The sequence below is a fragment of the Orycteropus afer genome, unplaced genomic scaffold (assembly GCF_000298275.1).
Source record: "Orycteropus afer afer isolate SDZICR_OR568_19922 unplaced genomic scaffold, OryAfe1.0 scaffold00087, whole genome shotgun sequence".
Lineage (NCBI taxonomy): Eukaryota > Metazoa > Chordata > Mammalia > Tubulidentata > Orycteropodidae > Orycteropus > Orycteropus afer.
In genome coordinates, this window is record NW_006921674.1 from 6,027,862 (window position 1) to 6,053,686 (window position 25,825).

Consider the following 25,825-nt stretch of genomic DNA (forward strand, 5'->3'; position numbering starts at 1 on the left):
ATATATAATAATGCGTTGTATTTCTTTAGGGAGCTCTGGTGGCATAGTGCCTAAGACATCTGACTGGTAACCAGAAGGCTGGTGGTTCAAACCCACCAGCTACTCCTCAGAAGGAAGACTGGGCAATCTACTTCTGTAGTGATACTGCCTCAGAAACCCAATGGGGGTTGCTATGAGTCAGATCCGACTCAAGAGCAATGAGTGGTGCATCAACTCAAAATTAGAAAAGGCATAAAATGGTAAGAAAAATCCCTGTTTTAGATAGAGGCAGCCAAACTATTAGAGTAATTACTATTCTATGCCACCAGACCTGGTAACTCACTTCTCTGCACCATGGGGAAAATTACTCATCTTTTGGGACCTTAATTTCATCATCTTTAAGATGAGAATACCACATAACCTCATTGGACTGGTATAAGAATTAAATAACATGCAGAATGTCTAGGACAGCAAATATAGAATATACTCAGTAAATTTTCCCAACTTTGTAGAAACAGGTTTCTGGTATTCCTTAAAGCTTTATTCACTATGCACACAGATTTAAGTCATTTAAAGTAGCCTAAGTGTACTATCTACTAATCTAAATTATAGATGCACAAATTATTCTACTGTATTATAAATTTACCTATCTGAAGTCAACATGGAGCTCAGGTAGCATAGTGCCTAAGGCACTTGCAGTGAATTGCTTGATGTGGCCCTTCTAGCCATTGTCCTCCATTCTGTGGTGTTTTGTAAATCCCATTATCCATGCCTGTTTGGGGTGCTGTGGTAGTTAAGATCAGGTATCATCTTGGCTGCAGCTGGTAGTAGTCATTCCCTATAATGACTGGCAATGGACTCTGTGATGGTATTTAGGTTAATTCTGTTGGGGCAACACAGGTGGAATGTATCTTGAGTCCTGCCTTGCTGGAGGGTATAATTCAAATCACCACCCTTAGCTTCCTTGAGGGTATACCTACGAATCTCCTGGGAAGATCTGCCCTCCTCTTGCTCTGGCTTTGTGTCTTGGATCATCCTCACCTCACCCCTGGATTTGGGACAGCAGCCGGCATCTGATCTGCTGATCGAGGTTCATCAAAGCCCGAAAGTTGGGAGGATCCTCCAGACCCACTCACGGACCCGGGACTCGCCAGCCTGCCAGCCTCCACCACTACTACGTGAGACAAACCCTTGGGTGTCTGTGAGTTCTGTGAGGTGTTACAGTGAAATACAGAATCCTAAGACTGGGGAAACTACTGGGAGGAGGAGGAGGAGTAAATGTCTGAAATGATGGAGTGGTACAGTAGTTTGGATATTTGGGACATCTTTAACCTCCGCCTCATGGGGACCGGCCTTGTGCTGATCTTTCTGAGAGAAATTGTTCAAGCAGCACTGGACTCTTAACCAGAGGGCTGGGGGTTCGAACCCATCATAACTCCTCGGAAGAAAGATGGGGCAATCTACTTCCATAGTGATACTGCTTCGGAAACTCAAGGAGGGGTTGCTATGAATCGGGTCCAACTTGACGACACACAACAACAACAATGAAGTCAACATGTGATGACAGAGTCATATTTTGTAATGCTAATTTTTTGCTTGTTTTAGAATTTTGTAGGGTTTAGATAAGCAAGGTAAAAGGGTTGCCGGATAACCTGAATTCCTTTTAAAATAATAATAAAAATAAACCTTTCCTGGGAAGTTCCTATCTGTGTTTCTTTTTCTTCTCATATTTCCTTAGAGCAAGCAAGCAAGCAAGCAGAAGCAGTTGAAATCAATTGCTGCTCATTCTTTTCAAAACAAGCAGAGCATGTAACCGCTGATTAGGTGGAAGACTTAAAGACAGGGCTTGTCTTCTCTTTCTTTTTTGCTCTCATCCACCGATATCATTAAGTACAGGACTGAAAGAGTTCCAGTATAGAAGAGAGAACGTGGTGTCATTATGTTTTGCTTAACAAAAGGGAGGTATTTACAGACTGATATGAACACCAGTGCTGTCACTTCTGCTTACTTAAAAAAAACAAAAACATCAGCTAAATGTGTTTCCTCTTCTTATTTTCTGAGTTACTTACTACTGAAGTGGTGGTCCTATTTAGACCCCAAGAATGAAGAGGTAACAGAAATGAATAGAGCATAGGTAGAAAACACTGACTAGATGAAGGAATATCAATTTCATAAAATTTTTCTACATAGTCAGTGTTAGAAAAACTATGTATTGTAAATTTGTAAGTGATATTTGTGGTATTTTAAAACATATGGACTAATAAAAACAAATTTTAATATAAAGTAACATTAACTACAACCAACCTAAATTTTATTTAATATAATCCCTACAATAATTTTATATCTATATATAAATAATTGAGGGAGGCAGAGCTGATGTTATCTAGACATAAGTACATACATATAGATCTCCACTCTTGAGATATGAAATCTTCTCTATCCTCATAAATCACACTTTTTTTCTGAAAAATTTATAGAGAATAGTCACCTTCTATCAGTCTCTTGGGATAAACTGAAGAAAACCATGGACTACTTAATGATTCCCTGCCACTCAGATCATGTTAATACACAACATTTCAAAAGCATCCCAAGGGACATCTTCACAAATCATCAGAGAACTAACACACCCAGCAAGTTAATCTAATTTCTTGGGTTTTAGCCTATTTTCCCCTCCTAAATCTCATTTAATAATGAAGTATGAGATACAGAAAGTCCCCAGGTTACGAACGAGATCAGTTCCTAAGTATGTAGGTAAGTTGGAACAGGTCGATATGGTTAAAGCATTCAGCTTTAACCAAAAGGCTGGTGGTTCAAACTCACTAGACACTCCGGAGGAAGAAGATGAGGCAGTCTGCTTCTGTAAAGATTTGCAGCCTTGGAAACCCCATGGGGCAGTTCTACTCTGTGCTATAAGGTTGCTATGAGTTGGAATTGACTCAATGCCAGTGGCTTTGGATTTTTAGTGCAAAAAAAGGCTTGATGCCTTTTCAGTGATTTAAAAGCTGCACATAAGCAAGTGAAGATGATTGTGATAAAAAAATCTGTTGCGAGCCGGGGTTGGTTCAACTGTTTCAAAGTGAGAGCAAATGAACATAACATCAAAGGGCAAAGAGGAGAGTTGTCTGTAAGTCTGACATTTGTAACCCAAGGACTTATTGTATTGCTTCTTAAGCTTAATCAGAAAATTTTGAAATGAGGCATACTGCTCAGATTTTATGGTGGTGGTGGTGGTGTTGTTATGTGCCGTCGAGTCAGCCCCGACTCATAGCGACCCCTCCTTGGGTTTCAGAGGCAGTATCACTACGGAAGTAGATTGCCCAACCTTCCTTCTGAGGAGTGGTTGGTGGGTTTGCACTGCCAGCCTTCTGGTTAGCAGTCAAGTGCCTTAGGCACTACACCATCAGAGCTCCCTCTTTTCACCATACAGATCACCTATTACACTCTAGCTAAGCATTTTCCCTATTTTCAGGAATACTGTATTCAACAGAAACTCACACTTGAGTACTTTCACATTTCCATAAGATCAGAAAAAACTATCTACACTGATCAATCACTAAAAAAAGGCTATAGGCCCAGATGGTTTTAAAAATAAGTTCTACCTACAGAAAATTCCCATTTACTCATTATTCCAGACCAAAAAACAGATGGAAAATTTCCCAATTCATTCTGTCAAACTTGTCATAACCTCAGCTCCAAGTGTGATAAAACAGAATGAAAAGGAAAAATACAGCTAGATCCCACTAAAGAAAATAAAAATAAAAAGTATTTTTAGGTATAAATCCTTATATAGCAGTTGATGTTGCCAGTATTATTTATAGACACTTCACATTTAATCCTCCCAACAAGCCTTTAAGATGTGTACTATTAATATCCAAACTTTATAGAAGGGAAAACTGAAGCAGACAGAGTTAAGAAACTTCCTCAAGGTCACACAATTAGTAAGCAGTAAAGATAAAATCCAGACTTGGTAATCTGCTTCAAAACATTAAAGAATCAAATCTAGTCATGTATTAAATTTAAAAACATGTCATGATAAAGTAGAAATTATCTCAGGAATACAAAGACTGTTTAACATGTCAATATATTAATGAATAAAACAAGAAAAGACATGTCTATTAACAGAGGTTTAAAAAAAATAAAGTATATTATACATTTTTGATAAAATATTCTTAATCAAACAACCATGATAGACTATTTATCACAAAGCAATAATAAACATCATAGAAATATAGCAGCTCCATGAGGAATTATCTATTTAGTCCATTATTAGAGTCCCAGTGCATAGATCAATGCCTGGCACTTTGTAAGTACTCAAATACTTGCTATATTAAGTACAAAATAAAACCTTAAAGACATTCTCACTGTATTCATCTAGTATGCCTGCTGTGACTCTGTTATCACATATTATCTATGAAGTTCTACCAGCGCAGTACAACTGTAAGTATTGAAAAGAAAGAGAAGTTATATGAATTCCAAATCATGATTGTATGATTAGAAAATCCAACAGACCTAAGTAAAAAATATCAGAACAAATGTAAGAATTTAATAAGGTGAGTAGATAAAAGATAACTATACAAAATAATCACATTTTACTTTATAGTAACAATTAACCAGTTAAAATTTAATGGAAAAGAAAATAATGATTGTAAAATTTAAAGAAAAAAATTTAACTAGAAATAGATAAGATGTAAATTAAGAAAACTGTAACATTTCCTTGTCAGTAAAACCAGACTTATGGAACTTATTATTATGACTTATTAGAAAGCAAAATGAATTTATAATGAATGTAATGGTATATTGTTGAGAAACTGGACAAACTGTTGAAAGATGTATCTAGAAGAATAAATACACAAGGATTTACAAAAACATGTCTAAAAAGAACAAACAAGGAGGAAAGACTTTCCCTAACAGATAGTAAAACATACCATAAAATTGCCATGACGATGATACTACCACTACTATTAGCAGCTAACATGTATTTCTATGTTCTAGCCACTATCTAAGCACTTAATACATAATTTAATTCTCACAATGACCTTATGAGACTTGCCTTTTTATTATCCCTATTTTAGATGTGAAACTGAGATACCGCGAGTACTAAATACCCTGACCAAAGTAACATTCAAAATTGGCAATGGTCCACTATAGTGGGAAAGTAATTGGTGTATCATTTTGGAAAAGTAATTTGGTCATCTTTATTCATTCACTTAATACATATTTTTTGAATGGCTTATCTTTATCAAGTACTATTTTAGATACGGGGAACATGGGAATGAAAAAGGTAAAGAAGGTTCCCATCTTCATGAAACTTTCATCCTAAAATGGGGCAAAGACAACGAGCACAAAAAAAAAAAAGATGGTTTCACAGATTGGTAAGCATGTTAACAAGGAAGTAAAACTGGGTGATATGAAAGAAACAAACTGGAAGGGGGTTACTTTTTATGAATGTCCAAGAAGTTATCTCTGAAAAAATAAATTGAACACTGAGCTGAGAAGCGGATAGCTACACAACGAGCTAGAAGAATATTCCAGGCAGGCAGAGAAGTGAGCACAAAAGCCCTGCATTCGGACCAGGTCAGCGTGTTCAAAGATACAAAGAAGACCCAACATGCCTAGAGTAGACGAAGCAAGTATATGACAGAAAGTGAATGCTTTTTACAGGATCCCGTCATATATGATGTAGTAAAATAAAAATAACAAAAAAGGTGAGGGAGGGAGAACATACCCTTCAGCCTAGCAACACCACTTCCAGGACTAACACATACATGTAAAGCTATACACAGAAGAACGTTATTGTGATCTGTCCAAAGAAAATGACTGGAAAAACCAAACTGCTGGTCATTTGCGAAATAGCTGAACGTGTTAAGGCACACTATATAGCCACTGGAGGACCAACTGCATATGTACTGACTTGGAAAGGTGTCTTAGAGATACTATGTGGGCAACAAACAAACAGACAGACCGAGTACAGTTTTCTATAATGAGACTTCAGGAATTTTAACCCCTAAGTCGGATGCTGGATAAGTTACATACTATCCTCCTTCCTCTTTCTCTAATTCAGTCCCTGTCAGCAATTCACCTCACAGCCCATTGCTTGTATCTTTACCTGGGAACATGAGCAGCATCACAAAATTTTAAGAGGATACAAAAGAACACCATCTTCTTATAATTTGAAAGACAAACATTACATGCTTAATAACTTGGAAATAACAGAATCAGCTCTAGTAATTTAGAGTATCCATATAGCATCAGAAACATAAATCTATGTAACAATTAGAAATCACGTTATAATAAGCAAGGAAAGGCAACTGAATTTTTAGTTAAAGTAGCAAATATAAAAACGATGAGTTACATGTGAGGTCACCCTGAATCACAATCGACTTGATAGCAACCAACAAATTCTTACCTCCACTTTTGTGCGATAGAGAACAAGTCGTTTAAGGCCACATAATTTGGCAATGTGGTTGAAAGCTTGAGGTGGTAGTTTATCACAAGATGAGAGATTTAAGTCCTGTAGGTTTGGACACATTTCAGAAATAACCTCCAAACAAGTTTCATTAAGGAAGTGGCTGCAAGATAATTCAAGGCGTACTAATTCAGATCCGCAAACCTTCAGGAACCTAAAAAAAAAACAATGTTCTGTATGAATTTTATAACATTAGAAGATATTTTTTCAAGGATTTTGGAATTACATCAATTCTAAGAAGTTATTCTTAGAAAAATGGATTTCTATTAGAGAACATATGAAACTTATTTTGCTTAAATTCTCATTCATTGCATACTGAAATGTACATGGTTAGGCTAAAATAAATCAACATAAGAAGATAAATTAAGTAGTCACATCACTTAAAAAGTCAGCTAATGCTTCATCGAAAATTTATCTGAGGATGTATTACTTGTAACTCACATCTGAGTGGGTAAAGCCACAAACAAAATATAACAAAAATCTGTATATTCTTGGGAGATATTCTTCTCTTAACAATATCCATTCAGTATGAGATACTATATTTTGAACCCCACACACCAAATGACTGCTTTAAATTAAATGACCCCAAAACAAATCAGACCAGACATCTCTAGCTCAGAAAATTCTTGGGTGGCTTAACTGCATTGTTGCAATATGTTCCCTGTGTTACTAATTAGCAGTTAGACTGCTTGATGTTGAAATTATTATGAGATATTCAACTGTAGTTTCACATAAGATATATAGAGATAATCCAAGGTATAGGGCATGCACTGTAGTAAATTACTTAGTGTGGCTTTTCTACCCATAAGTCATTGTACTCAGTGGTGGAATGAGCAACTGAGGAGCTCCTGATTGTAAATGTTATCCACCTAGGTTATTTCTGGTGGGCGTGGCACAACACAATGTTATGGGAGGCTCACTCTTAGGTGCTTAGAATTCTGTTGTTATGATTGGTTGGTTTGGCCACTCTGCTGGACTCAAAAGGAAGGCCTCCTAGAGGCAGGACTCTCTCTGACTGCTGGTTGAGGAAGATGTGCTGCTAAAAGAGACACGTGCCCCTGAAAGAGACACGTGCTGCTGGGAAAGAGACGCAAGAGACATACATTGCTGAGTGAGACACCGAGGGACCAGCACTGCTGGGAAAGAGACTGTGAGAGACTGTTGGCTGAGGGACAGTAGGCTGGGAGAGAGGCTGAGCATTTTTCCTGAACTCGAATTGTAGCCTGTGGTGCTTCCCTAATAAAGCCCATAATCTGTGAACTCTATGTGGCCACTGCAGCGAGTTATCGAACCCAGGAGAAAGGTGGTGGGTGCTTTGTGAGGAACGGTTGGAGAAAGGGCTGGAGGGAGGCAGCATGTCTGGCCTCGCAGGAATAGGCCTTGGGTTACTGCTGGTAATCCTGTCTTCCTCTTGTGGGGTTCTAGGAGGTCAGAACATCTGGCCTCCCTGCCGTTTTAGCAGGGCACAAAATTCCTTATCAGAGTAGTAGTCACAGTATTTATTTTAGTTACATTACAGGTTGGGGTGGTGGGATATTACTATCCATAATTATTACTTGAAAAATAACTTAAAAGTAAATGTGAATCTATTAATAGTACAAAGAGTCCTGGTGATACAGTGGTTAAGTGCTCCAATGCTAACCAAAATGTTAGCAGTTTGAACCACCAGCCGCTCTGCAGGAGAAAATAGCTGGCAATCTGATTCCGTAAAGATTATAGCCTAGGAACCCTGTAAGGTTAGTTCTACTGTCATATGGGGTTGCTAGGAGTTGGAATTGACTCAATGGCACACAACAACAACAGTATTTGAGCCCATGAAGCTTTATTAACTGAAAAAATTGAACCCTTAAACAATGTACCAATTACTTCCATTTCTTTTGACATTTTCTTGCCTATCAGTGTCATCTATGTACTATACTGTTAGTTTATTTTTGCCACATCTTTTTCCTAAATGATTTAAAGAGCTTACAAATACAAATGCACTATAAAATCGACTCATCAGATCACTTTTATTTCAATAAAGTAAGTAGCACTGAATTATAAATCAAAGCTGTATTTTTTTTCCCCTATTCTACTATTTCCACACATGATTGTAGGAAAGGCATTTACTTAAATCTTAGTATTTCTTCAGCTGTGAAAGGCAGACTTGAAGGATGTAAAACCACTCACTATACCACCTCATGGTTTTAAATATCAAATAAGACGTGAAAGCAGTTTGTAAAGGCAAAAGCATTCCATGAACATTAAAACTACATGATAACCATCTCACATTCAATACAACAAGAAAATTTAGTGGCTACATAATTGAATTTTAAATACTATAACTACACCTACTCCTCAGTTATCAACTTGGTTAGGTTCCAAAGACCAGGTCATTATGTGAAAATTTGTGTTATGTGAAAATGGAGGATGACCACATCAGATCACAAAATGAAGGATGATTACATCATTACATAACTGCCAGATTTTATCATTGCATAACTGCCAACCCACTGAGAATCACAGACCAGACAAGTTGACACATTACCTTAACCATCACAGCCAGCATTACCCTCACCTTGCACCTCGGCTTCATTACTGCTGGACGTACGTTGTTAATGTGCAAAATTTATCAGATAGTAGATTTTTGTACTATGGTTGAAAATGTGAAATGTTGAATAAGACAATAGTCAACAGTAAGAATTTGGTTGTAACCTAGTAGCTACATCATCTTATTTACACTGAACGTCCATTCATCCATAACCAATTGCAATTTGTGTCCTGTTCTCCTTAAATTCACTGTTTCTTTTAAATGCCAAACTCAACGGCCTCTCATTTTAGCCACTCCTCGGAAGGAAGGTTGGGCAATCCTACTTCCGTAGTGATACTGCCTCGGAAACCCAAGGAGGGGTCGCTATGAGTCGGGGCCGACTCAACGGCACATAACAACAACAACAACAACATTCCTTGACTAGATGTTAGTCTAGAAGTTCCTCTGAAACCTGTTCAACATCCTAGTGACACGCAATACTCTACTCACAGGTGGGCAGTGGCTGCGCTTAAGGGGCACTGACCAGTAATCAAACCTGGGTCTCCCACATGGAAGGAGAATTCCACTACTGAACCACCACTTCCTCCCAAATAGAAAGTTTGAAAGTGAAAAACCACCGCTTTCTCCTAAATAGAAAGTTTTAAAGTGAAAAGTGCCAATGATAAGGGGAAAAAACAAAACAGAGAAGAACAAAAGTGTTGAGGGTAGATGGGGGTGGTTAGAGAAGCCTCACTAAAAAGGTGAATAAACCTGAATGAAGAAAGTAAGGGAGCGAGTGAAGCAGATAGCCAGAGGAAGAGCATTCCAGCAGGGCAAGCACATTAGCCCTGGGGCTGGTAACACATAGCAAAACCAAAAAAACCAAACTCACTACCACAGAGTCAATTCTGACCAAGAGTGACCCCCACTGGGTTTCTAAGGTGGGAAATCTTTATGGAAGTAGACGCTCCCATCTTCCTTCTGCAGCAGAACAGTTGGTGGGTTTGAACCACTAAACATTTGGTTAGCAGTCAACTGCCTTAGGCACTGTGCCACCAGAGCTCCTTGGTAACACAAAGAGTGAGGGACAAAATGGAGGAAACACAAAGTGAGGGGAAAATGAGTAGATCAAAGGAGTGGGCAGTTCATAGAATATATGTCACTATAAAGACTTTGACTGTTATTTTGAGGGAAACAGGATTCCCCATCACCAGAGGGTTTTGAGCAGGGGAGTGACCTGAACTCCCGAGTGTTACCAGGATCACTTCAGTTTCTGTTTGAAAAACAAACTGAAGAAGGAACAAAGATAACAACAGGTGACCAATAGGGCATCATTGCAATAATCAAGGAAGAGAGGATGGAGCATCGTGTCCAGGTGGTAGCAGTCGATGTGGTACAAAGTACTCAGATTCTGGATCTATTTCAGAAGTTGCTGTTGTTAGTTGCCATTGAGTTGCTTCCAACTCCTGGCAACCCCAGGTGTTACAGAGTAGAACTGCCCCATAGGGTTTTCCTGGTTGTAATCCTTCTGGAAGCAGATCACTTATCTTCTGTGATACCACTGGGTGGGTTTAAATTGCCAATCTTTAGGTCAGCAGTCAAACACAAACCATTTGTGCCACCTAGGTAGGCACGTATATGCTAAATTATGACATGCATAAGTTTGGCAATATTATATACTAAATTGTACTACAGCATCATTTAATTTTCAACCATTATTTTCCTTTTAGCCACAGTTTCCTTACTTGCTAATTTTTACACTGAGTTTTATAATGCAACGTAACGCAACCACTGCCATGGAGTCAGATCCGACTCATAGTGACCCCTCCTCGGGTTTCCGAGGTGTTATCACTATGGAAGTAGACTGCTCAACCTTCCTTCCAAGGAGTGGCTGGCGGGTTTGAATAAGCTATCTCAAACCCTTTGGTGACTTAAATACACTATTAATATACCCAGTCCTCAGCACAATGTCAGGCACACAACAAACATGTGATGAGACGTTGTTGAACGAATCTTACAATGATGATGTGTCACCTGATGGATTTCATTTTCCTCTATTACAGAAACCATTACGTTCTAGTAACTTGGGGATTTTTTTTTTGCCTAATAGGGCCAACAATATCCAAGAAATAAGACAAAATTCACATTTTTACCTAACTTGATGTATAAAAAGTAGCTGTAGGGAGTTCTTCATTCTTCATAAGCTAACAAACACGACAGAAATGAATATAGGGTTTCATGGTATTAAAGGGCATCCTATTTTTCAATATATCTAAAACTATTTGCAGATTATAAAAGTTAAATGAGGATATTAACTCTCTTATAATTAAACTCTTCAGGCATTTTATCACATTAAGGCCTTCATGATGTAGCAAAGCACTTGTTTTTACTTTTTGTGTTTTGTTTTTGATTATTTGAGCTTAGAATGCCTTGATATCCCTTTTTTCTTTGCTCTCATCATTGACTCTTCCCATTCAAGGAATTATAGAGTGTTATCCAATCAATAAATACAACGATCATGTTTATACTACCTTTCTGACTTTCTCTCAAAGATTCCTATGTTGCATGTTTCTACCCTGGACAGATAATTTGGTCAACATCCCCATACTATCTTCCTAAACATCTCCACCCCATGAAAGCAGAAGTAGCAGCAACTCAATTAGCTAGACTCAACTCTTGCTCCTTTTTAAAAATTCTCTTAAGTTTTTTTAAAATACATAAGTACATATATGTTTTTGTCTTTGTTACCTTTTTATTCATCTTAACTGTGATATCGGTCACTTAAAAGGAGAACAACAGCTTTTTCATTTCCTTCAGCCAATTCATTCCATGTAAATTCTCATAAAGTATTTCTTGATATTGAGGGTATTAGGAGAAGACCTAAGTTCACATAAACAATCCTAAACTAGGTCTCCTGCTATGAGAAAAGGAGTCTCTGGAGAGAGAAATAAATTGCTTACCCTTATGAGGTGAATTAATTTGTCCAGAGTAATACAAGTACCTAAGACGTAATTTACTAAATGGTAACTTGCACCCTAAAATAATTAACATCACATGAATGCACGATTTAATCTGAGTTTACTCATCACAAAATAAAAGGCACTAATCCTCATAACCTCCCTAATGTACAAAAGGTAAGGAGAGAATTAAGTATAAAGATCCATGCTTCTGACTTCTAATCTTTTGTTAGCTGACTCTCACTGAGCTTTATAAAAAGTATATTTAAAGTAATTTGAATCCCAAATAACTTAGAGCATTATTTAATATCTTTGATACAAAATAAAGCCATTAAAAATAACACTTCCTGCTTAGCTATGTGTGGTACTATCCAGTAACCATAAAAGGAAGGAGAAAGAAAGTTTTAAAATTATCTCTACTCTTTAGGAGCTGACAAGCTAAGAAAGACAACCGTATAAAACAAAGGCATACAACTGAATAAACAAACCTATGAATGGGCAATAGCTCTTTAGACCATAAACCGAAGCTCTGTGTGAAAACATCTACCAAACTCCTGGCATCTAGAATACGCAAGAACATTTTCTAAAGGAATGAAATCAACTTGATAGCAGTGGGTGGGTAACAACAAGTACAAGGGTTACAAGAAAAAACCCATTTATAATTAAGGTGGATGTCAAGGTGATTTTAGTTCAGGCAACTATTTGAAAAAAAAAAATGGTAGTGGGAAAATGAACCTGAGGCTTTTGGAACATCAGGATGATGTCATGAAGTCTCAAAGCACAAACAGGCAGGAAGGCAACGAGATATCTAAGACTTTAGGGAAAGGTATTAGAAAAGGAAAATGGAATTATAATAGATGTGATTTTAATGAGTAATGATATGCATGAGCAGTACTCGAAGTTGTAAATCACAAATCTGCAGACAGAATAGGATTTTAATAACTGATTAAAAGTTCCAAATTCTCATTATTCCAATTTAACCTATTTTCCTATTATTCTGAATACTACAAATTCCTAAAAATTCTTTAAAATCCAGTTAAACAGTTTCAACATGTGAGGATAAAGTCTTTAGGCAACAAAAATAAACTCTATCAAAGTTTTTCCCAGAGACTCGCTGAAAAAGCAGCTCATCATCATGGTCTCTAGTTTAAAAATGTATTTTTTTTTCCTTTAAAGGATTATAAATAAGTCTTCTTCACAGTAATGAGCATAAATAGACCATACTTATTCATAGATTATTCATTAATAATCAAGTTATGAATATTTATTGTTTATTCTGGGAATGCTGCCTACAAGCCATAATGACTATCAATTCAGCAGTCAAGTCAAGGGGGCCAACAGCAATCAGGAGGCAAAACTTCAATACTCCCCTTCCCTTAAAAAAGATTCTCTCTCCCTGTTAATTTAAACTTTTGCTTTTCTTAATGGGAACAGTGACTATGCTTAAAGGAATGCTATCAAGATTTATGGCTTTATTGGCTGAAATACATAGTAAAATATGGAAAACATAAATTTATATATGCACTTTTGTGATTATTCAAACAGCCTCACAGCAACTAACCTGGGTGAATTGATAATGGAACAGAAATTACTGATGAGAAAGCGTACTGAAACTCTAAACTTCCAAAGGATCTTTACCCATTATCAGTCTAAAATTTAAAACAGTATTATGAAGCTTTCCTCTCACAATTGATACTGTTTCTCATACACTAGAGTGAGCTACAAAGACTTTTAAAAAACTGAGTTAATATTACATTTATATTTTATTCATATCATGATCATATGCAGCACTTTACCAGAAGGCGGGCCTCACCCATTCACTATCAATGTTTTCTTTGCCATTCTGTTATTTTATTTATATAAATATATAAATGATATGTTAATGTATTTATATCTTTATTTTCTCTGTAACCTGAAGGCAGAAACCATATTATACATCACATATATCTCTTTTCACGGTCAACAACACCACAAAGGGTGAAAATGCACAAATCATAAGTTCCTAATAGTGAAAACATTGTGTGAAGAACTACAAGGGTAATTAAATACACTAACGGTCCTTATACTCTAGAAGACTGTTTACTGACACCAATTGTTCTACGTGTTCTCATATTCGGTTAGTCCTTATGATCAGTGTTATATGCTCTAAATACCAACAGTTCTCATTAGCTTCAGTTCTACCTTCTCCTATTAGAGGGAGGCAACATACAAATGAAGTGTGTGTGCTGTGGGCAGGAGGAAATAGGAAGGACTAAGCTGTGTTCCACTGAGGTCAAATGTCCAGCAATTTTTAAAATGTGGATTCTATAGAAATTTACACAGCTAAAAAGAAATGCCTGATTTTTTTTTTTAACCACAGAATCCTCTGTTAGCAAATTTACATACTCAAAAATGATTTCTTATCTATAACACATTATACAATTGTTTGACCTTTTGACCTACAATACCATAATGTTTTATCAAAGAACCCTTCCCTTAGCTTTATCTGGCAGAAAACAAATCCAATGCACTACAAGCCATTACTGCTTGTGTTTATGTTTTACTTTGATGTATAAACAATCAATGTTAGCATTTTGAACACAATGTTAATTTCAAACATTATTACTTCATCTGCATCTAATGGGACCAAACATTTATTTCTGGAACTGCAACTTTACTTCCGAAATGTGAGTCAAGAGGGAGTAAGGCTCAATATACAAATTTCTAATTCATAAACCACTGTCTGAGAATGTAGCCAACTGGGGATGTTTGTAGGGATACTTGTAATTCATTTTTAGATTTTAAAAACAGGGAAAAAGATTATTTACTAGTCAAATACCTAACAGTTAATTCTCCTTAAAGTTTCAACTCTTTCATTATTTAACTTAATGAAAATGATAGGATTATACTGTAATGTACAATGAGAATAATCTTGAAGGCTAAGGAAAAAACACCTGTTTGTATCATAAGAAAAATTACTATGGCATTACTAAATGAATATGCACTTGTGCAAGCTTTCAAATGTTTAACAGGTGACATTTAATAGTAAGGAAACTAAATGATTAAATAGAAAGGAGCAGAAACACCTGGGCAGGTCTGCAAGTGTGGTCGCCTATTTAGCATGCAATTGCATTTTCAACATAATTAGTTTAATTGAACTTCTAAATTTGGGTGATGTATTGCACATGTAATTAAGATTTAATTAAAAATGTTCTATAATAAATTGTTTTCCATTTCTGACAAATCACATTAGAGAGGTAGATTTGATTTGGAAATACTTTTTAAAATGTGTTAATCACTGTGCTGAAAATATGAGAAAGAAAAAAAGAATTCTGTTCAAAGTTCCATGAGATTTAAAAAATGTGAGGTAAAGGGCATGTTGTTGTTGTTGTTATGTGCCGTTGAGTCGGACCCGACTCACAGCAACCCCTCCTTGGGTTTCTGAGGCAGTATCACTACGGAAGTAGATTGCCCCACCTTCCTTCCGAGGAGTGGCTGGTGGGTTTGAACCGCCAGCCTTCTGGTTAGCAGTCAAGTGCTTTAGGCACTATGCTACCAGAGCTCCAAAGGCCATAGTTTCCCTTCATATTATTATGCAGTTTAGTTGAAGATAATGTAAAAGTTACTCATTTTTCTAAGCAACAGCATGCTGAATGCAACAATACACAAACATGTATTTCTTTTTTATATCTGTGAAGCATATCTTATATAATTCCAAACTTTAATTGTGAAAACACAGTAAATACAGCCTACTGGTGAAACTATCTCACTGACACTTTAACACTAACCTGCTAAATCCTGAAACAGAGATGAAGCCCCTATTGCCTGTCCACGATAAATTAAGCCACTGGACAAGAGTGCAACGAGCCTGTAGAAATTCCAAAGATGTGTCATTTAGCTTTGCCCAGTATGGTTGCAAGTTGAGGTGGATGTATTGGAGAGGATCACAGCAATGCTGGTTCAGTAGTTTGCAAGTCTGGGCTAATCTGCATAGGTCTGGTAGTGTAAGATGATTCAGAATCAGTTGAATGAGCTACATAAAACGGAGAAGACAAGATTACCAAGACTGAAAAACAAGTATCACTTTATTAAGCATATAAGATGGTCTAATAAAAAACAGTATTATATATTTTATAAAAATATTTTCACATAGATAATAAATCAACATTCAATAGAAGTATCCAAATGTGAAGAAATCATACATGCATAAGACTATACTGCATTTCAAAATTGCTCAAAGTGTACCCAGCTCATGTTGACTACTCGTTTTCTTGGGGTCCGAAGATATATCTTGGGAGATAATCTGCTGAATACATTTTTTAATAGACTCAGTATTTAGTGAATGACTACTACACACCAGAAACTGGTGATTGAAGAGTTCCCGCTCTCATTGCTTACAGCACAGTGGGGACTGGGAATTATAATGATTTGTTGTAACAGCTTTGATGGAGACAAACACAAACTGCAAATGGAGTCCAACAAAAGACACAGACTTAACCCCAAAGTTAAAGTGTACTTGTGCCAAAAGACTCAGTTTTAAAGGATGAGGGGTAACCAGGTGAAAGGTGAGACTACTGGCAAGGGATTGGCTTACTAAGGGATTTACAAAAGAGTTTGGATTTAGCCTGAAAACAATGAAGAGCCTTGAAGGGATTCACATTGCAGAGTGACATGGTCAGATCTGAGTCTTAGAAAGATTACTACAGGGGGCAACACTGGAGGTAGGAAGGCAGGAAGGAAAATCAGCCAGGACTACTGCAGAATCCAGGAAAGAGAAAAGGCCATTGGAAGTGATGACGGAGTAGCAAACAGATACAAAAAACATTAAGAAGAAAGATTTTTATCTCTAATTAAAACTGTTTCCTTGTACCAGTCCACAAGTTTTATCTTAATGGGTGAAAAGTTAGAGCCTTCTAAACTAGTTTTCAAAGGACTATTGCTAATAGCTGATTCTAAACAAACAAACAAAAGAAAACATATTTAGATGAACAAAGAAGTTGAGTTTTTTACTCACTTCTGTGTATTTAAACTAGCTATACTTTTTGGTTTGTAAATATGTTCTTTAATTTAAAGGTTCTTCTTCAATTCATTTCAATATTTAGGCTTGGTATTACTTTCATGTCATAATTTCACTCTTTTAAGTTTAAAGAATAAACATGAAATGATTTTTAAGATAATTTTAAAGAATGTTTCTCAACTAGTCCGAAGGACTAATGGAGCACATGAACCTCAGCCTCCATGACCTTGAGACTGAAAGAATCAGATGGAGCCAAGTACCACTACTGACCTCTCTGAAACAGATCACAGTAAGAGGTCCCAGACAGAGTAGGGAAAAATATGGAACAAAACTCAAAACTCATAAAACAAAAGACCAAACTTATTGGTCTGAAGAAGACTGGTGGAACCCCCAAGACTTTGGCCCTAGACACCGTTCTATCTAGGAACTGAACTTAACCCCTGTGACACAACTTTCAGCCAAGGAACAGACAGGCCTATAAGGTGAACAGTAATACCAAAAGGGTATGTACTCATTAGAAGAATCAAGCACATGTGATCGAGAGAACAGCACTTGTCCAGGGATAGAGCTAGGAAGCCAGGAGGGGATGGGAAGAATGGATAAAGGGAAAGGGTGGGTGCAGGCAAGAGGTGGGAAGAATGTTGTTACAGTGTATGGACTGCAGTAAATGTCACAAAACAGAGTTTGTATGGATTGTTGAATAGAAAACCAATTTGCTCTGGAAGCTTTCACCCACATTACAATTAAAAAAAAAAAAAAAAAGTATGTTTCTGAAATATGGGCATCAGCTGACAAATGTAACTCTTGAAATAGTAAAGTTTGGGGTGCTGTCGCAATTTATTTTTAACATTTGAACTAGGCTTTTAAAAAATAACATTAAGGTGTGTGTGTGTTGCTATATGCTTTAAAACAGGGAAAAATAAATAAAATTAAGTTAAAAAAATCAGTCCATATTCTCATCATCCAGATAATCCTGCTGACCTGTAAAATACTGCAGAAACAAAAATACAGGTAAAAAAAAATAGAAAACCCAAACATTTAAGAATGGTATAAAGACAAGTTTCTCCCTTTCTACTCTTGATCTACCAGACTCTCTCTCCAGAGATAACCACTGTTACCAACTTTTACAGTCCCTTCCAGATAAATGTGTATGAAATTCTACTCTTAAATTTGCACCCAAAATTACTGATACCATGTACACTGTTCTGTCCCTTGCTTTTCTCATTTAATGATGTATCTTGTAGATTATCCTGGATCTGCACATACAGACTCACCTATTGTATTTGTTAATATCTTGCATTCTTTTTCCTGTTGCAAACAATGTTGCAATATCATTTGTGTGCTATGTAAACATGCACATCTTTGCAAACTTTCGCCTATGTTCTTGGAGTAAATTCTCTATATTTATAAGATTTCATACACATGTAAAATTGCAATTCAAAATGTTTTTTCCACCAATTTATACATCCACAGACAATGTATGACAGTATTCATTCATCTGTATTCTAGGCATCACTGGTATCAAATCTTTAAATTTTGCCATTCTTAAAGGCAAAAAACAAAACAGAAACATAGTATGACACTGTTGTTTTATTTGCAGTTCTTTTTTTTTTTTTTTTCTTTCAAACTATAGAAATTAGCTCTTTGCCAAATGTTTCTTTTCTCCCTATTGGTATCTTTCTAGATTCTATTCTGTTCTATTTTTTTTTTTTCTCTCTCTCAATTATGTCTTCCATATCATTTGCTGTCTAGGTCAAATAAATATGCATTGTTCTAAACTTTTAAAAGTTTACGTGTTGGAATGTATTGAATTATTTGGTTGCAGATGAGAATCTCCCTTCATTGTCAACCCCCAAATACCAATATTGTAGCTTCATAGTATCTGACAGGACTAGTGCCCCTTCCACTGTTCTTCTTTCCCAGAATTTTCTTGGGTAGCAGACAACTAAAAGAGATGTTAATAAAGCATATTTGAAAATCAGAAATGTGTAAAAATTTGGATCTAGCTGTCATTTGTCAAGCAATTTTGAACTACTGAGATGAGGGTTTTTTCCTTTGACTTAGCACTACAGTATTATTATATAGATTTTTGAAAACACTTTTAATCCCAGGTATAAATTATTTTAAATATAAAAAATAAAAATTATTTCATTATTTTTAAAAAACAAGTCTATTTGATGTTACTTTGTTTATATTAATATTCATAGGTAAAACAGGTAATTTTATTTTGGTGTGCTATCTTAGTGTTTACAGTGGCTTCATAAAAAAGTGGAAAACTTTCCTCTTTATGTTACGAAAGAGTTTAAGTAATATAGGAATTATATGTTCCTTTAATGCTTAAAGAACATATGAACCATCTGAGCTTTGGCAGCAGTAAATTTTTACAGAATGAATTACAATTTTGTGATTTTTAACTATAATACTAAAAGTTATTTCAACAGAAATTTTTAAGCAATCAGTGCAAAGAAGCACTAAAAATCAGATCTATCCCTGCATCAGAGGATAAATAATTTACTTTTTCCAGATACTTTATAATATAAATAACACTAGCAACTTCTGGTATAGTTCCCAAAAGTTACTATATCAGAAGATATATATTGTGTGAAAACATTCTATGACACTTAATATTACATTTCAAGCAAATATCAAAATAGAAAAAAGAATAATGAAAAATCACTGAGACCATGACATTGATGTATGAAAAGTACTTTTGGATTTTATTAAATAAAAGATAACAGGTGTCAAGCCTACAAGATAATACTAGCTAATCATTACTCATCAAGTATCTAGTGTCTGTCAAAATATTGTCTTATATGGGGATATCCTAGCATAAAATGCCATTTGATACCATAATGAATATAGGATGTGATGTGTTAGGAAGGACTACCAAAACATCACTCTATTCAAAACCACTCTCCTGGTAATATAATTATTTTCAATAGTGGAAACATTGTATCACTTGACATTCACTTTTTTATTTCCTTTTAAATAATTTGGTTTACCTTCAAATCACCTTTTTTTAAAGAGTTTCTCTTTTTTGCTTACTGTGATCATTCAGTGTTTTGCAGCATTAACTCTTTATATGGTATTCTTTACACGTCCCTCTAGGACTATTGATTCTATCTCCTGGTTTCTTGTACGGGACTCTACTGCATTAATTTAACCCCTTGCATGTATTTCAAGCTTTTCCTCTTCACATCCTCTGTCCCTTAAGCATATACCATACTGAAATCGCTCCCAACTTGCATCCAAACAGAAACTTTCCCACTCTGCTGCATTCTCCACCACTCACCTTTTCTCTTTCTCTTTATAAGCAAATTAGAGCAGATCCTACCTATAATAATTTCATATTCTCCCTTATTTTGATATAATCTTTTTAGAGCCTAGCACAAAGTGGTGGAGCATTAGCCAGGATACCAAGGATTATTCTTATCAGTGGATAGTCTTATCCACATAAATTGGAGTACATTAACAGAAGTATTTTTCTATTTATAATCAGAAAGTAAACACTTCTTGGCTATGCCTTCCCTTCTCCTTAATGCCTTAACCAAGTATGGTAAGGCTGTTTCATCTCTATGGTCCTGGCTCCATTGAACTGATAATGGCAAAGGGCCATCAATGATCTCCAAATGTGGACACATCTAACTTTATTTTCTGTAGCAGTCAGTGTTGCTGACCACATCCTTTTTGCGTTTTCTGTACTTTCTTAGCTTCATATCACTTTGCTCTTAAGACTCTCACATCTTCTTCTATGTTATAATTCCAGTCTTGACCTTTTATTTTTATTCATTGGTAAAGTTCATCTACCATGGTTTCCTTACTGTCTTTTGAGTAGACTCACTCAGTCTAAATGAGAACTTTCTCTGAGTTTCAAACTCAAACAGCAACTACCCACTACCATCAACAGTAAGTTTGCTTTGATAAATCATGGGATCCTCAAAGTCAGTGTATCTTTCCCACACTCACACATTCATGCCTGTTTTATGATTAATGACATTCATCCACTCAGTTTCCAACTGGAAACCTAAAAGCCCCTCTCATTCTCTGCTGCGTCTTCACATTCAGTGGTTCACTTTGATTGAGCATCTTCTGGAAGGCTGGATGTTCCTCTCACTTCATCTTCTTCCCGAATCTCCCTATTTCTAAGGCTTCATCAAGTTTGGCCTAACTGGTGTTTCTGCCTCTTGCCCTGAACTACTCCTGGTTTATTCTCCATTTACCACCAGAGTAAAGACAGAAATCTCACTTTGCTACTCTCCTTCTTAAAACAGAATAAAATTAAATAAAATCATCAATATTTTCCCATTCTCTATAAAAAAGGTTCACAATCTTTTTTTATATCATGACACACATGAAAGAAAAAGTCCACATAAAGCCAAACATCTGCATGATTATTTTAATTTTAGGGCAAGGCATGTGCAAAAATGCCTGCATTTTATTTATAATCCCTGCGATACTACCTACCATTTCACATCTTTCTCTCCCACTCAAAAAGAGCATATTAGGAACACAAAAGAACACATGAAAGTGAGTATAAAATTATTATAACTCCAATATCTTGAATCCACTCTAATTTTTTTAACAAAAGTAAATTCTTTACATAGTCTAAATTATTTGTGATTGCTCCCAACTAATTCTGGAGGAACACAAGATTCCAAGGACCACTGGCTGAAGGGATAAAATGTAAACCTTATGGAAAAATCCACAGAACCCTTTATGATGCAGTCAATCATTGTCACCTATGTGAATAAGGTAGCCCTGAGTCTCCATTTAATTTTAGCTCATGCAGTTTCCCTTAGCAAATCCCATGGGTCATACTGAAGCACTGGAGTTACCAAACAGGTCATGTAGTTTCATTTTTTCTCACCTTTGTACATTCTCTTTCCTCTATCTGAAGTTCTCCTCAGTCATTCAACAAATATTCATTTGAATGTTATGTGTCAAGTATTGGGTTTCCAAGGCGGTAAATCTTTATGGAAGTAGATTGCCCCATCTTCCACCCATGGAGCAGCTAGTGGATTTGAACTGCCAACCTTCTGATTAGCAGTCAAATGCCTTAGGCACTGAGCCACCAGAGGACCTTTTTTTTTTTTTTTTAAATCAGGTCAGGATAAAATTTATAAACCACCTCAAATATATTTACTGAATTTAAACTTTCTATGAAAGTTTTGGGAAATGTGTACAAATCAGAGAATGGGATTTACTCTTCTTCAGATGAGCTACTCAAATTGCTGCCAGCACCAATCCTTCCTGAAGGAATATACTATCGATATCCCACACTCCTGTCTCTCCCCAACTCAACTCTCAACTCTTTCATCATTTTTCCTCCATCCTCACCATTAAGAGCCAGAGGGCTCTTGTCCAATCTGTGAAGCTTCCTTTCCATAACACAGAATGAGATTTAGAAGGCCTGGGTTGGGTCTCAAGTCCACGGCTGACTGACTGAATTACCCTGGACTCTTAAACTCATCTTTATGTGGCAACTTCAGCTAATTCACAGAATATACACTATGTAATGTTGTATAGATGTTATAGTTACTGATACTGTTGGGCACTAATAGATGACCAATTGTGCCTTGAAAATTAAGCTACTTATCTTATTACAATGAAACCTGAAATACCACTTTGGAAGGGGAATAGTCCAAACTGGTTAAAATCTAAGAGTAATTTTTCTTAAAAATAAATTTATTTATACTCTTTATAACCACATACAGTAGTCTTTCTCAGCCAAAGACAGAAATGCCGGCCTGCCCAAACCCCAGAGGTATTTGGAAACATGTGGGGAGTGGTTTTGGTTGTCACATGACTGGGATGCTACTGGTATTTAATGCCTGGGAATCAAGGATGAAAAATACATTGCAGAGTGCCCTTATAAAATGACATACTGAAAACAGAACTTCAAATTAAACATAAAAAAAGTCTGTCTAGACCAAAAAATATATAGTTAGTTAGAAGAATATATAAAAGAGTTAGTTGTTGTTGTTGTTATGTGCTATTGAGAAGGACCTGACTCATAGCCACTCCCTTGGGTTTCTGAGGCAATATCTCTACAGAAGTAGATTGCCCAACCTTCCTTCCAAGGAGTGGCCAGTGGGTTTGAACCATCAGCCTTCTGGTTAGCAGTCAAGTGCCTTAGGCACTATGCTACCAGAGCTGCTAGAATAGCGTTAGTATAGAAGAATAAACGAAACTTGAAGAAACTGTGGTCTACTAAGTGAAATAAGCATTCTTCTCACAATCTCATTAACACTCTTAATAGAAAATCATCCTTAATATAAGTGATATACAGTTAAGCATATATTGCTCATACTTATATAAGTATGAATTAGTTTATTGTTACTTACTATTGGTTTATTGTTAATTGTTGTTGCTAGTTGCTGTTGAGTCAGCTCCAGCTCCTGGCGATTCCACATGTGCGAGGAGAACTGCTCTAAAGGGTTTTCAAGGCTGTAACTCTTCAGAAGCACATCGCCAGGCCTGTCTTCTGAGGCAACTCTGGGTGGGTTTGCACCACCGATCTTTCAGCTAGTAGTCAAGCACTTTACCATTTGAGCTACCCAGGAACTCCTTACTGTTACTTGTTGTTGTTATGTGCCGTCGAGTCGGCCCCGACTCATAGCGACCCCTCCTTGGGTTTCCGAGGCAGTATCACTACAGAAGTAGGATTGCCCAACCTTCCTTCTGAGGAGTGGCTGGTGGGTTTGAACCGCCAGCCTTCTGGTTAGCAGTCAAGTGCTTTAACCACTATGCTACCAGAGCTCCTTACGTAGTGATACCAAAAAAACCAAACTCTCCATCATCAAGTCCATTCTGACTCATAGCAACCCCTACTGGGTTTCCAAGGCTGTAAATCTTTATGGAAGCAGACTGCCCCATCTCTCTTCCACAGAGAAGCTGGTGAGTTCAAATCACAGACCTTTTCGTTAGCAGCCAAATGCCTTAACCATAACACTACCAGAGCTCCTTCATTAGTGATAAAAGTAGTCATATATTTAGTAGTAGGAGCTCTGGTGCCTTAGTGCCTAAGGCACTAGACTGCTAACCAGAAAGCTGTGGTTCAAACCCACAGGCACTCCTCAGAACGAAGATTGGGCAATCTACTTCCATAGAGATACCGCCTTGGAGACCCATGGAGGGGTCGCTATGAGTCAGATCCAACTCGACGGCAGTGAGTTTGGTTTTTTTTTTTAATTTTATAGTACATCCAGAATCATTAAAGTTAATCCAAAATAAAAGAACTGAAATTACTTAACATAATTTTATCCAGTTTTTCAGAAATCAAAATACATTATGTATCAGATTGTACGTACCTTACCAATACTTCTATTCCTTTAATATCTAGCAAAATGACCATGAATATTTAAACAGCTTAAAATCTATAGTGTTATGTTCAATATTGCCACTAAGTATCTTTTGCTTACCTCATAAGGTAGTTTATCAAAATATCCATTATGTGGCCCTTCCCTGAGGGCAGCACTGCTAAACTTTTTGTTAAGATCATCCATTCCACAATCATCTTTTTCTTCATAATCATCATCATCTAGATCATTCATGTCAACAAGTGAAGTCTTGAAAGAAAGCACTGGCTTGTCCTTCATACCATGTAGCACAACTGCATCTAATTCAGTGTAATAATCCAGAAGAGAACTATTTACTTCCAGCCGTATAAGATTTGTGGGAAAATTTATCTGCTTAATACAAGGTTTAAACTGGCGAGCCTGGGAAGCGTTCACCTTCGTAGGTCTCTCTGACCAAAGAATCTCCCATCTGCCAAAGAAAAAAACTTCTCTATAACAGAGTTTAGAATGAGATCTACTATCAGAATAAAGTTATGACCCCATATCAATAAAGTACAAAGTGAACCAAAGGCACTAAATAAAGTAACTGGAATCATTTTCAAGATATGAAATATTTAAAAAACTAAACGCCATAGACCTTATTACTAAAATTATTTCTTGAACTCCCTAGATTTTTGCAGATTTCATATTGGCCATTTTAAAACTGTAATCAGTAGTTGTTGTTATTGTTGTTATGTGCTGTCGAGTCGGACCTGACTCATAGTGACCCCTCCTTGGGTTTCCGAGGCAGTATCACTATGGAAGTAGATTGCCCATCTTCCTTCTGAGGAGTGGTTGGTGGGTTTGAACCGCCAGCCTTCTGGTTAGCAGTCAAGTGCTTTAGGCACTATGCTACCAGTGAGAGGTCCTTGAAGAACAGCACTCAGTTTCAGAGTAAGGATAAAGCATACAAGATAAAAATCGCCCATTGTGGAAACTGAACCAATCATCTTGCCTCACAAAGGTCGCCTTTTCTTTTTCTGTTACTGGCTTCATACTCAAAACTTTCATGTTGTCTTTGATTATCTCTTTTTATCATCAATAAGGTCTGTCAAATTTTTTGATCAAATTGTCTCTTATTTATATGCTTTTAAATTACACCTGTTGTATTTTATTGTGATGTTTTAGTCATCCTTGTTCTGTAGCACCTAGCAAGTATATAATATATAGTAAGTGAATCATATTTTCTATTGCTTCTCCAAATGAACTAATCTCCATTTTCCATCCAGACTAATCATTACTTTTCATACAATAAATAAATTCAAACTTTGTTTTTACTTATCCTTCTATTACTACTGCAAAATGACATCAGAGGACATTAGAAGAATGTCTCACATCTAAGAAACAAGGTACACTTAGGACACTGCAAAATAAGTGCCTATACTGATTCACAACACATGTGGACTCAACCAGTCTATTTTATCGTTTAGCTTCTATTAAGAGTTTTTGTAAGAACTAATACAAAGTTGAAAATGTAATATTCAATAAATAAACATGCAAACAAGACATGTAATTCAGGGTTCCGGCAAGATGGCGGACTAGGCCGAAAGACTGCACAGACCCTCTTCAACAAAGAAAAGG

The 25,825-nt window shown here is 36.4% G+C and overlaps 1 protein-coding gene across 1 annotated transcript in view; it reads right to left on the reverse strand.

Moving 5' to 3' along the window:
• The window catches only part of FBXL4 (F-box and leucine rich repeat protein 4), a 108,711-nt gene that overhangs the window by 52,510 nt on the left and 30,376 nt on the right, over positions 1-25,825 (reverse strand). The window contains exons 2-4 of the mRNA XM_007942257.2: positions 24,329-24,674; positions 15,679-15,923; positions 6,386-6,599 (exon numbers count right to left, since the gene is read on the reverse strand). Of these exons, the coding sequence (XP_007940448.1) occupies positions 6,386-6,599; positions 15,679-15,923; positions 24,329-24,674 (805 nt within the window). The remainder of the gene's footprint in view (positions 1-6,385; positions 6,600-15,678; positions 15,924-24,328; positions 24,675-25,825) is intronic.